The 12,621-nt window shown below is 38.1% G+C and overlaps 2 protein-coding genes across 2 annotated transcripts; one reads left to right on the plus strand and one right to left on the minus strand.

Moving 5' to 3' along the window:
- The first annotated feature begins 628 nt into the window (after positions 1–628).
- LOC149740605 (uncharacterized) lies at positions 629–6,644 on the plus strand. The gene is made up of 11 exons (XM_089872130.1): positions 629–746; positions 1,211–1,383; positions 1,509–1,632; positions 1,784–2,057; positions 3,282–3,447; positions 3,805–3,928; positions 4,065–4,309; positions 5,345–5,432; positions 5,958–6,127; positions 6,241–6,364; positions 6,502–6,644. The coding sequence occupies exons 1-11, from the start codon at positions 668–670 to the stop codon at positions 6,642–6,644; spliced, it is 1,710 nt and encodes a 569-aa protein (XP_089728256.1). The 5' UTR covers positions 629–667.
- LOC149740606 (uncharacterized) lies at positions 1,627–12,600 on the minus strand. Its single transcript, XM_089872668.1, has 2 exons — positions 10,713–12,600; positions 1,627–6,866 (listed from the first exon to the last, which is right to left on the minus strand). Exons 1-2 carry the CDS (start codon positions 11,993–11,995, stop codon positions 6,710–6,712), a joined length of 1,440 nt encoding a protein of 479 aa, XP_089728794.1. The 5' UTR covers positions 11,996–12,600; the 3' UTR covers positions 1,627–6,709.
- Positions 12,601–12,621: the final 21 nt, after the last annotated feature.

The following is a 12,621-nucleotide window of genomic DNA, read 5'->3' on the forward strand; positions in this document are numbered from 1 at the left end:
AATAAATACAAGATGGACGCTTTGGCACATATTATCCAAATATCTTGATCGTGTTTTAAACAATAACAACGGTCTATAAAAGTCTTGAGGACTTGCTGCATAAAATCCGCACAGTGCATCCACTAAACTTGGCGTTTTTAAATTTAGACAGCACATTTAAATTACCGGTGCAGATTATTGAAAAACAAAGAAAATAGAAAAAATATGAAAAACGGGACCATAGTACTTGTATACGCGTCACGCTGTTTTTTAATACTTGGAATATATGAAGCATCAAACTGTATTCGGGTTATTCAAAACTTTTGCGTCACTTCCTTTTCTTTTAACTTTACTTATTACGACGTTTCAATAAATCTGTGTCATTTAATTATGGTCCTATGACGCATTGAGTCAAAAGAAGATGGTTGTTACATGGTGTTAAATATAGACAACGGCCGGTTCATTCAGTATGGGTTTTGCTATAGACAGTCGATAGAATTTGCAAAAGGAAACCTACGAAAGTTAGCAAAGCTACGCAGTAAACATCGCTCTGCTTTTGTATTGTATTTTTTGCAATTATACCAATATAGCGTTGTTTTCTGTATTGTGATTTTGACCCTTTAATAAGTTATTTGCAACACACAGGTTCTGCAAGATAAATAACATATATTGCTGCGCTGGGGTTAATATGAGGTATATTACGAATAAACACAAAATGCTATCACTGATATTATTTCTACAACTTCAATATTCCTATGTCCTTCCACGTAAGTACAAATTCAAGTAATGAATGAATGATTTTTTTGACTAACCACGCGAGGAAATGACAGTCGTTATAACACGGGTGTTCTGTTCAACACACCAATGCCCGGGTACGAGTAACCACGTATATATATGTTACTTTGTGGTTAAATATTTTGGAATGTTTTTTTTTCTGTAACGTATAGTTGAAAATTTGGCAACCTGTAAGGAACCATTTGGTTGAGGCAACTGCTGTTGAGTTTCTTTCCAAGGACCCATACGTCCATTAATGGTAAAAGCATAAAGCCTTTTGAAATCCGTAAACGTTATTGGCTAAAAGGCAGGCGCGCTAACCACTTTACCATGGTGTTAGACATGAAATAAAATTTCGCATGTTTGGATGGGCTGTATACTTAGAGAATGCGACTTATTTTGAATAAAAGTGAAATGTTACCTATTAACCACGTTTTTTTCATAATTTATATTCAAGTCAGATATAATGATCTGGGGTGTTGGTTGGACCGTTATACGGTGTCCAGAGCTGTTCCAGCATTGGAAGGAACCGATCCGACGCTTACAGGCAATTACCAATTAAGAACTGATGCCATCGAGAAGTGCGCTCGTGTTGCTTGGTCAAGAAACTACGAAGTATTCGCTATGCAGGTATTAGTGCTTCTTAGTTATCGTAATGTTTAGGTTATAGATATAAAGGAAGATTTTATCTGTATGCCCCATACGTCCGAGTGACCATTAGAAAATCGTTCACAATTTCAAACTCCTTTATACAGTCTGGTGGTTGGTGTGGCAGCTCTGCTAACGCAAGGTCAACGTATAAGAAATACGGTAACTCTTCAGTTTGTGCAGCTGACGGGAGAGGCGGACCTGGTGCAAATCAAGTCTACGAAATTCTTGGTAAATTTGACTCTGTATTTTGGCTGAAAGTATATTCGATTCAATTGCACAGATAAAACAGCAGTAAAGTATATATACACATTCGAGATATGAAACTTAACATTACTGTGTACATATATTCAACGAATTTAACCTAATACAAACAACGCAGTTCGAACAGTGTCTGGACAATCTGAAAAAAAGCTCGTCTCAAACAACCAAGTGGCGTACTGGAACGTAATGTACAAAACATGTTTATCGGCTCCACCAATGAAAGTAAGCGCCACAGCGACACCAAGCGATCAAAGTTTCCCGCATAGATTCAATGTTACCATCGTCGACATTCAAAGATACAGCGTGCTTGTTAGATTGAAACGAATCGATCAAGATACGGGATGGGATAAAATGCCCATAACAGTGAACTGGGTGTTACGTGATCTAGAGTTGTAACATATTACCGTCTATATCTTTGTACAACATTATTTACAAATCGTAACTCCAGACTACAGCATCTTTCCCTTTAATTAAATACGCGATGGACAAACACGCTCTTATATAGACCTAAATAATTTGTGGCCCTTTTACAGGAGTTTACTAAAGCCTTTTAATATGTACGTCAAATTGCCTTATACATAATATTTGGAACCTACATACTGTATTATTTATTTAAATATATTCATAAAGGCGTAAGCACAAAATTATAATAAAATATTACAAAACGTCTATCTTGGTGTTGAATTAATTCATGTCTTGCTGGGAGCGTTGGTGGGCTGTCGTACATCTTAAAATACGCCCTGGTTCCAACTGATGCGACTTGCTGCAAAATCTGCACATAGTGCAATCTCTTAAACTTGGAGTTTTTTGAATTTAAGAGAGCACACCGATGCAATTAAAAGTATTGAAAAACAAACGAAACGAAAAAGTGAGCATTAATACTTATATATACGTTACGCTAGTTTTAACATAATACTAATATGAAGCATCAAACTGTATCCGTGTGACCCAAAACTTTAGCCTCACTTCCTTTTCATTTAACTTTACCTATTACGACCTTTTTAGTAAACCTGTGTTGTTTATTTTCCTAGTCCAATGACGCATTGAGTTAAAAAAAGGGTTGGTTGTAATATACTGTTAATCTAGACAACGGCCGGTTCATTTAGTATAGGTTTTGCTGTAGAATAGTCGATAGAATTTGCAAAAAGGGGAGTCTATATTGCTGCGCTGGGGTTATGAGATATATTACGAATAAACACAAAATGCTATCAATGATATTATTTCTACAGCTTCAATATTCCTATGTCCTTCCACGTAAGTACAATTTTAAATGATAAAGTTTTTTTTGATTCAACACACGAGAAAATGACAGTCGCTACATAACACGGGTGTTCTGTTTCACACATTCCTACCCGGGTACAGTAACCACGCATGTAACTTTGAGGATAAATATTTAGAATATTTTTTTTACACTGATGGGTTGAGGCACCTGATGTAAAGTTTCTTTCCAAGGACCCACACGCCCACTGTTGGTAGAAGCATCAAGCATTGTAACCCGTAAACACCGGCTAAGAGGCAGACGCACGCTATAACCACTTTAAACGACTTGTCTTTACAAAAACTGAAACTTTACTTACTAACGACGTCTTTTTTTACGTTTTTTATATTTAAGTCAGATATAATGATCTTGGGTGTTGGACGGACATGGCTCTGTCCAGAGCTATTCCAACTTTGGAAGGAACTGATCCAACTCTTTCAGACAATTACAAAATAAGAAGTGACCCCATTCTAAAATGCGCACGTGTGGCTTGGGCAAGAAAATACGAAATATTCGCCGTACAGGTACAATGCTTCTCTCGTACAGGTACAATGCCCCGTGGTATAGTGCTGGTTAGCGCGCGCGCCTGACTGTAACCAATTAGTAATGGGTTCAAGGCTCGACGCTGCTACCATTGTGGGCGTATGTGTCCTTAGACACTTTACGACAATTGCTCCAACCCAGTGGTCACTAATGGGTTGTCAAAGTTATCAGCCATATACATGAAATAAAATTAAAAAAAATCAAAAAAAAAATAATTACCCGCAAAGTAACATACATGGTAAGGCTGGCGATAACGACTGTTGTTTTCCGGCCACGCGAGGATAAAGTAAGTTACATTCATTAGAATATCTTTTACAATTTTAAACTCCTTTATACAGTTTCATGGTTGGTGTAGCAGCTCTGCTAATGCAAGGTCCACGTATAAGAAATACGGTAACTCTTCACGCTGTACAACCGACGGGACAGGTGGACCGAGTGCAAATCAAGTCTACGAATTTCTTGGTAATTTTGACTCTGTATTTTGGCTGAAAGTATTTTCGATTCAAATGCACAGATAAAGCAGTAACACATTCAAAAAATGAAACTTAGCGTTAGTCGGTTAGTGTGTACGAATTTAACCCTAATACAAACAACACAGTAAAGATGGTGTCTGGACAAACTAAAATAAAAGTCGCCTCAAACAAACAAGTGGCGTATTGGAACGTAATGTACAACACATGTTTATCGGCTCCACCAATGAAAGTGAGCGCCACAGCGACACCAAGCGATCAAAGCTTCCCGCATAGATTCAATGTTACCATCGTCGACATACAAAGATACAGCGTGCTTGTGAGATTGAAACGAACCGATCAAGAAACGGGATGGGATAAAATGCCAATAACAGTGAACTGGGTGTTACGTGATCTAGAGTTGTAACATATTACCGTGTATATCTTTGTACAACATCATTTACAAATCGTAACTCCAGACTACAGCCATAAGTATACTGAAGTGTTCAGTATACTATGCTACAGCATACCTTTTATGCTAACCAAAATAGGCGATGGACAAAAACAATCCTTTGTATATTATTTGTAGCCTTACTACAGGAATTTACTAATACATGTATATATATATACGCCAAATTGCCTTATACATAATATTTGGAAAATACTGCTTAATTGTTGTTTATATTTAAGTCAGATACAACAATCTGAGGTGTTAAAGAAAGATTGCGCGTCCTAGAGCTATTTCAACTTTAAAAGGGACCGATCCGACTCCCACAGGCAGTTACTGATGCTCAAAAACTGACACCCACCAATAATTAATGCGCACGTATTTGCTTTGACAAGAAATTTCGCAACCGTGTGGTTCACTACCCAGCGTCACTTCCCTTTTATTTCACTTTAATTATTACGTTGAAACCTTTGTTGTTTAAGTGTATAGCTTATTGACGCATTGAGATAAACAAGGATTGTTTGTAATATACTGTTAATCTAGACGACAGCCGCTTCATTTAGTTGGTTTCGCTATAAAATAATTGATATATATAGTAGGGTGGGGAAAGATGGGACACCTTCAGCACATGATATCTAAATATCCTAATCGTGTTTTAAACAATTAACAACGGCGTATGGGAGTCGTAGGGATACACTTTTATAATTATTTAAATGTTCTTTGTTTACTACTAAATGGGACGAGAAAATAGAACTAAAATGTGTCCCATCTTTCCCCATCTCACTGTACAACAAGGAAAGGCCACGGAATTTAGCGAAGTTACGTAATATATAGCCTACAGTGCTCTGTATTTTGTATTTTTTTCTTTTTTCTACTGTAATTTTTACTGGTTAAGCTAATTATGGTTTGAAAAAGCAAAATGAATATGTAGCTCGAGTTATTAGGTATATGCAGGATTCTGTAAGATAAATAATGAATGAGGTTGCGGGGTTAAGATATATTAAGAACAAATGCAAGATGCTATCACTGATATTATTTCTACATCTTCAATATTCTTATGTCCTTCCACGTAAGTACAATTTTGAGTAATTAATAAATATTTGTTTTTTTGACTCGCTAGAAAATGACAGTCGTAATGACACGGGTGTTTAGTTACACCCCATGCGCGGCTACAAATTACCACGTATGCATGTAACTTTGAATAAAAAGTTTAAAGGTTTTTTTTCTTAAGGAACCACTGGGTTGAGGCAACTGCTGTTTAGTGTTTTTCCCAAAGACACGCAAGTCCACTAATGGTAAAAGCACCAAGCCTTATAATTCGTAAACGCTGGGCAAAGAAGATTATATAGTAGGTGGGGGAAGATGGGACACCTTTAGCACATAATATCCAGAAATCCTGATCGTGTTTTAAACAATTAACAACGGTCTATGAGAGTCATGAGGAAATATAGTTTCATATTCATTAAATTTTTTTTACTACTAAATAGGACAAAAAAATAGAGTTAAAAAGTGCCCCATCTTCCCCCATCCTACAGTTTATATTTGTATACACAGAACAACCGATCGTAACTTATATGTATTTCTTATATTTTAGTCACACTCAACAACCTGGGGTGTTGGACGGACGTGACGCTGTCTAGAGCTATTCCAACTATGGAAGGGACCGATCCGACTCTTTCAGGCAGTTACCGTCATAGAACTGATGCCATCCAAAAGTGCGCACGTGTTGCTTTGGCAAGAAATTACGAAGTATTCGGCATAGAGGTATGTAATGCTTCATAGTTATGATAATGTTTCGGTTCTATAGATACGCGACGAATACTGTCTATAATAGTTCAAACGGTCAACAACATTTACGATTCAAAACTCTAACACAGAACAGTGGTTGGTGCGCAAGCTCCGCTAACGCAAGGTCAACGTACAAGAAATACGGCAATTCTACAAATTGTGCAGCCAACGGGGAAGGCGGGATGTTTGCACTTCAAGTCTACGAAATTATTGGTAAATTTGTCTACAAGCATATTTTAATTTAAACCCATAGGTAAAGCAGTATATAGTATACACATATATATAAAACATAACTTCAGCGTGCTATAAGGATGATCTATGCGAATTTAACCCTTATATCGACAACACAGGTAAGATGGTGTTTGGACAAACTGAAATAGAACTCGCCTCAAACAAACAAGTGGTGGACGGAAACCTAATGTACAAAACATTTTTTTTTTTTTTTTTTTTTTTTATTTTTTTTTTATTGCATATAAAGTTTACAACACGATAGTGATAATAACACAACAGCGACAAATTGTAACGAAAACGATTGTAGCGAACAAACGATACGTAAAATTAACGCAAGTTTGCGTTCCACTTCAGTTTGTATTGCAATAACTTGTTTTGTTTTATTGCAACAGCCTTTTCATTGGCCCTGCTGCGGTTCATTGCATAGATAAACATTTCTATATTTGGCTTCAAGTTTTGAATCCGACATTTGTATATAACAAATCTGGCAACTACAAGCATGCAATTCATTAAATTTAAAACACATTTTTCAAGGCAATCATTGTGAATTCCGAAGAGCTTTACGGTATTGCTTATAATTGTTTTATGGCACAAAACACTGTCCATCCAGGCACTGACGCTTTCCCAGTATACCTGGACATGTTTACATTCACAAAATAAATGGTATATTGTTTCTTTGTTTACACCGCAAAAAGTGCACACATCAGTCTCAATAATCCCGAAGCCATGGAGCTTATCGTTTAGGACGATGGCTCTCAGATTAATTTTAACTTGAAAGGAGCGCAGCTTCGTTTCAAACGTACAGTCGTATAAGTTTTTGTAAATTTCTGACCAGTTCAGAGGTCCCCGTTGTAAGGTTACTTCCCATTTATTTTGTTGTTTGGTCGGCTTTTGTTTATTGGGAGATACAAAATATTCGTATGCGTTTTTGGCTGTAGGCAAATTGTCGCTTATCCCCTTCCTTAGTCTGTCGATGGCAGTTTTTCGTTCCGGTCTGTCCGTCGTGTACGTTTCCCAAGTTGTTGGAATGGCTGCAATAAGGCGCTGGTAGTCCGCGTGGTTTTGATTGTTGTTTGTCAACGTATACTTTTCGCATAATATTTTAAAGCTGCAATAGTCCGAGTTGTTGTCTATGATTTGTTGGTACATTAATATACCAGATTTTATAAAATTTTCGTAGGCGATCGGTTTCCGTTTGAAAAGAACTTTTTTGTTTAGCCAAATAGCGCAATTGTAAACTTTGTCGTGTGGCCAAAATTGGGAGACACATTCTCTCCACAATTCGATCGATGACCAGAATGTCGAGAGAGGCGTTTGTTTGGTGATTTCCTTATGCGTAAGTTTTAAATCGGAGGCGGCTACACAAATCATGGTATTTAGGGAGGTAATTTTAGTTTCAATATTTTTCCAATGCGATTCGTGATTTGTATCTAGTAGTTTTCGTATCCAAGAGAAGCGTATTGATTTTGCGTACGCCTCCAGGTCTATCATTTCCAGGCCACCCTCTTTTATGTTACTGCATAGTGTTTTTCTTCCTACTCTCTCCCAGTTGGAGCCCCACAAAAATTTAAACAGTTTTCTTTTAATTTCTTTGAAAAATTGTTTGGGTAGACTGACCGGCAACACGCTAAGTTTGTAGAGTAGCTTTGGTATCGCTAGGGTTTTAATAATCGTAACTCGCCCTAGTAATGAAAGTGACCTTGCCAGCCAAGGCTTAGTTACGGCTTGAATTTCCTTTCCTATTGATTCAAAATTGATTGTAAACAAGTTGGTTTTGTTCCTATTTACTGGGATTTTAACCCCGAGGTATTTTATAAACGTGTTTGGCCAAGAAAGACCTTGCGAAGAGAGGTGGTGAGGTGAGTTAGGTTGTTTTTTACCTATATACATGGCATTGGATTTCGCAATATTAATTTTGCAGCCCGAGTGGTTCCCGAATTCTGTTGCTTCTGCAAATGCTGCACGAAAGCTTTTTTCTGAACCATCCAAAAATAGCAGCGCGTCATCCGCAAAAAAGAGAGATTTTAATGTCTTGTGAGTCAATTGGGATTCCCTTTACGCTTTTATTTCTTTTAATTGCTAGTGACAGAAATTCTATGGCCAACAAAAATAGAGAAGAGGACAAGGGGTCTCCCTGTCGCACGCCTCTTTCAACTCTAAATGGAGTAGACATGTGGTTGTTGTTAATAATTAGGCATTTTGCGTCAACATAAAAAGTTCTTATCCATCTCGACAGATCTTTCCCAAAACCGAAACTAGAACATGCTGCGTTAACAAAGTCCCAATTTACTGAGTCAAAGGCTTTACGTATGTCTAAAAACAAGAGGGCTCCATGCAAGCCTTGATCAGTGGTGTGATCCCAGACGTTAAAAAGAGTTCTAATGTTGTCTCCTATGTATCTTCCTTTTATAAACCCCGTCTGTTCAGGGGCTATAATTGTAGTGAGTACGTTTTTTATACGGTTGTTAATTGCTTTTGCGGCTATTTTATAGTCAGCGTTTAATAATGTAATTGGCCGGTAGTTTTCTGGGTACAAAAGGTCTTTTTCAGGTTTAGGAATTAGAGTTACGACCCCCCAATTCATTTGACCAGAGAAAGCACCTTTTTCAAATGCATGGTTAAATGCGTTGACTAATGTGGAATTTATTTCATTCCAGAATACTTTGTAAAATTCGGCCGGGAAACCGTCTAATCCGGGAGATTTGTTGTTTTGCATAGTCTTTAGCGCTTCGTAGCATTTGCCGACGGTCAGTTTACCCTCACATTCGTTTGCTTTTTCCGCGTCGAGTCTTGGACACATTAAGCTGTTTGTATACTCTTTTATTTTACTTTTGCTCGTGCGGCCCGGGTTATTACTTGAGCTATACAAGGTTTCAAAATATTCTTTTAGGAGTCGTAAGATAGCCTGCTGGTCCGTTTCTATGTTGGCATTTGAATTTAGTCTATTAATGGCCTTTTTCTCCATCCTACGTTTTTCTAGATTAAGAAAATAGGCGTTATTTTTACCCCCATATTCTGCCCATCGAACCCTGCTTCGGACTATTGCGCTCTTACTATAGCTTTCGATAATATCGTCGTATTGTTCTTGAGTTTGTACAATTTTACCCATCGTGCACTCATCGTGAGGTTGGGGTAGGTTTTGAAGATCCGCGAGTTTATTTTCTAGGTTTGTCTGTCTAGCTTTTATTTTTTTATTATTTTCGGACGCGTATTTGATAATATAGCCCCGTATATTACATTTTAGTGCTTCCCAGAGAACTTGGGGGGATACGGCACCATTGTCGTTGTTTATCAGAAATTCCGCGATCCATTTTTTAGTGTTTTCCACGAATTTTGCATCTTCTAACAAGGACGTATTCATTTTCCAGTAGCCTCTGCCCCTGGGTATTTTATCAAGGTTGAGTACAAGTTTGACGATACGATGGTCCGACTGCGTGCTTGGAACAATTTGGATTTGGGTGGTCTTTTGTAATATTTCGCTTGTGGCGAGAACAAAGTCAAGCCGACTCGCCGTGTGCGGGCGTTTTTGCATGCGGGTGTATTGCTTAGAGTTTGGATGTTTGATGCGGAACACGTCGTATAGCTCGAGGTCATTCATTGCCTGTAATATGGTAGTTTTTGCGCGCCGGTTCCCGTGTTTTTCTCTCCCGCCGGTTTTGTCTAATTTATCATTAAGGACACAGTTAAAGTCACCGGCTATAATACAGTTTTCTATCCCGCTTTCCGCTTGTCTTTTTGTTAATAGCGTAAATAGGTTGCCGTAAAACTGAGGGCTGTCTTGGTTTGGTCCATAGACATTACACAGCGTTAACCGCTGGTCAGTTATTTCGAGATTCATGATTATATATCGTCCGAAGTTATCGACACACACGTCTTGTTTTGAGTAAGACAGTTTTTTTGAAAACAAAACCGCGACTCCTTTGCTTTTAGTTGAGCCATGTGAGGCTAAGATTTCTCCACCCCATTCTAATTCCCATTGCCTGAGACATGATGCTGTTGTGTGCGTCTCTTGCAGGCAAATAATATCAAACTTTTTTTGGCGTAGAAAATAAAAAATACTGCGTCGTTTTCGAGGGTTTTGCAACCCTGCAACATTGTATGTGATTAAACTAAGAGGCATTAAAAACGTTCTACCCCTATATAAATATCGTATTCGTACTCGAAACCACATTCGCACTGATACGGTTTGTCCGGTTCTAGATTTTGACACGTTTTTTTCCCGCAGCTACAGTGGACTAGTGTAGCATTGCAGGCATTATTAGTACAGTTAGATGTCATGGTTCGTTTTGGGATAGAATTTACTGTTTTACATATACAAGTCATTGAGTACCTTTTGCACTGTATGCATTCGAGTGTTCCTTCATCGGTCTGAAACTCCGGTTGAAATGTGTGGCAGCAGGGCATTTTTCTCATCGGTAGGTGGCAGGTGGAGCAGTTGGTTGTTACCTCCTTGTTCGGGACAAGAAATTTATCGTTATCGTTGCAGCACGCTGTCGCAATTCTAAATTCCGATGAACATTTCCAGCAGAAGAAGTTGGTGTTTTGGTCTGTTACATAGCTCTCTTCCTCACATTTTGGACATGAAACTGGTATTTTAAGTTCGCTGAGGCTTATCGATTTTGCTTGGTGGAGGTTAATTTCGGTTGGACTTCTTTCCTGGCGTTTCCTTGAAACTTTAGGCATTGGTTCCATTTCGATGTTTTGATTTTTATTAGGTAGTATTGGTTTTAGGTTGTTACTTTCGCCGGAAGCGGCAGTGGTGCTGTGGTCGAGTTGTTCTCCATTCTGCTTGCTTCTCTCCTTTATTTCTCCTCCCGCGGCGGACAATTTGCTACCACTCTTATCGGTTTCGGGGCATTCGGCGTCTTCTTGGTTTTTCTCGTTTCCTTTATTGATAAGCTTTGGATAGTCTTGTTTCCTTTTAGGGCAGTTTTGTTGCTTGTGTCCAGATTTTGTGCAATACTTACACGTTATCTGTTGCCCGTTATACGTGCAGTAGAACTCGTAGTTGTTAATGGTAATATAGCTGGGGATTGGGTTTTTTTCAATATCGGCCCTATCCAGTGTGAGAATTCGCATTCCTGTTAGTAAGCCATTTCTGTCCTTTCTATGTTGAATATGCTTAACTTCTCCGCATCTGTTCTGGAATTCGGATTTAATGACCTCATTAGGGAAAGGTATTGGCACCCATCCTACCGCCACGTTCACTTTATCTGACTCATAAAGTCTCACCGAGTATAGTGCATCTACTTTGATCAGTAATTCGTACAAATCCAATACAGCTTTTCTCGTAGTGCATGTAACATCAATTAGGTTTCCTTTTCTTTCCGTGATTCCGATCAAATTTTTAACTGAAAATTTTTCTTTTTCTATGATTTTGATAACATCTTCTCTTTTGCATTGATCCTTAGTTTTGAAGCTAAGGCAGGTGGGTCTCTTCAAATAACCTCCACCCTTTTGGTGCACAACTTGCGCAAAGCTTGGACCTTTATCCATGCCCTTTGGTGTCCGCTCGCTACGAGCGCTAACGTAGAAATGTACAAAACATGTTTGTCGGCTATACCTTTTAAAGTGAGGGCCACAGCAACACCAAGCGATCAAAATTCCCCGCATAGATTCAATGTTACCATCGTCGACATACAAAGATACAGCGTGTTTGTTACATTAAAACGAATCGATCAAGATACGGGATGGGATAAAATGCCAGTAACAGTGAACTGGGTGTTAAATGTACCAGACTAGATGTAATTTATTGCCGTGTGTACCAAACTTTCACGATACTTAAAAACCACATATCCATTATTACTGAGTTCAATTATGTCATTACAGCCCATGCCAAATGAATACATTTGGCAGCTTTTTCTTGCTTTTGTAAACATCTATATATATATATACCCTTTACAATGTATTATTATTTCTTTAGATATAAATCATATGGGCCTATGTACAAAATTATATTAAAATATTATGAAATCTATTGTCTTATCCAACCTAAATTACATTGATGTGAGCTGAACTAATTCATGCAACTTGTTGGGAGCTTTGGTAGGCTGTCGTACATCTTAAAATACCCCTTGGTTTCAACTAATGCAACTTGTCGCATATATAACCCGCACAGTACAACCTCCTAAACTTGGCGTTTTTAAAGACAGCACTTTTATATCGCCGGTGCAAAGTTTTGAAAAAACAAACGAAATGGAAAAAAATCTTATTCGTGTTAACACACCTATGTTATAAAC

Source organism: Ciona robusta, chromosome 2 (assembly GCF_009617815.1).
Source record: "Ciona robusta chromosome 2, ASM961781v2".
NCBI classification, from domain to species: domain Eukaryota; kingdom Metazoa; phylum Chordata; class Ascidiacea; order Phlebobranchia; family Cionidae; genus Ciona; species Ciona robusta.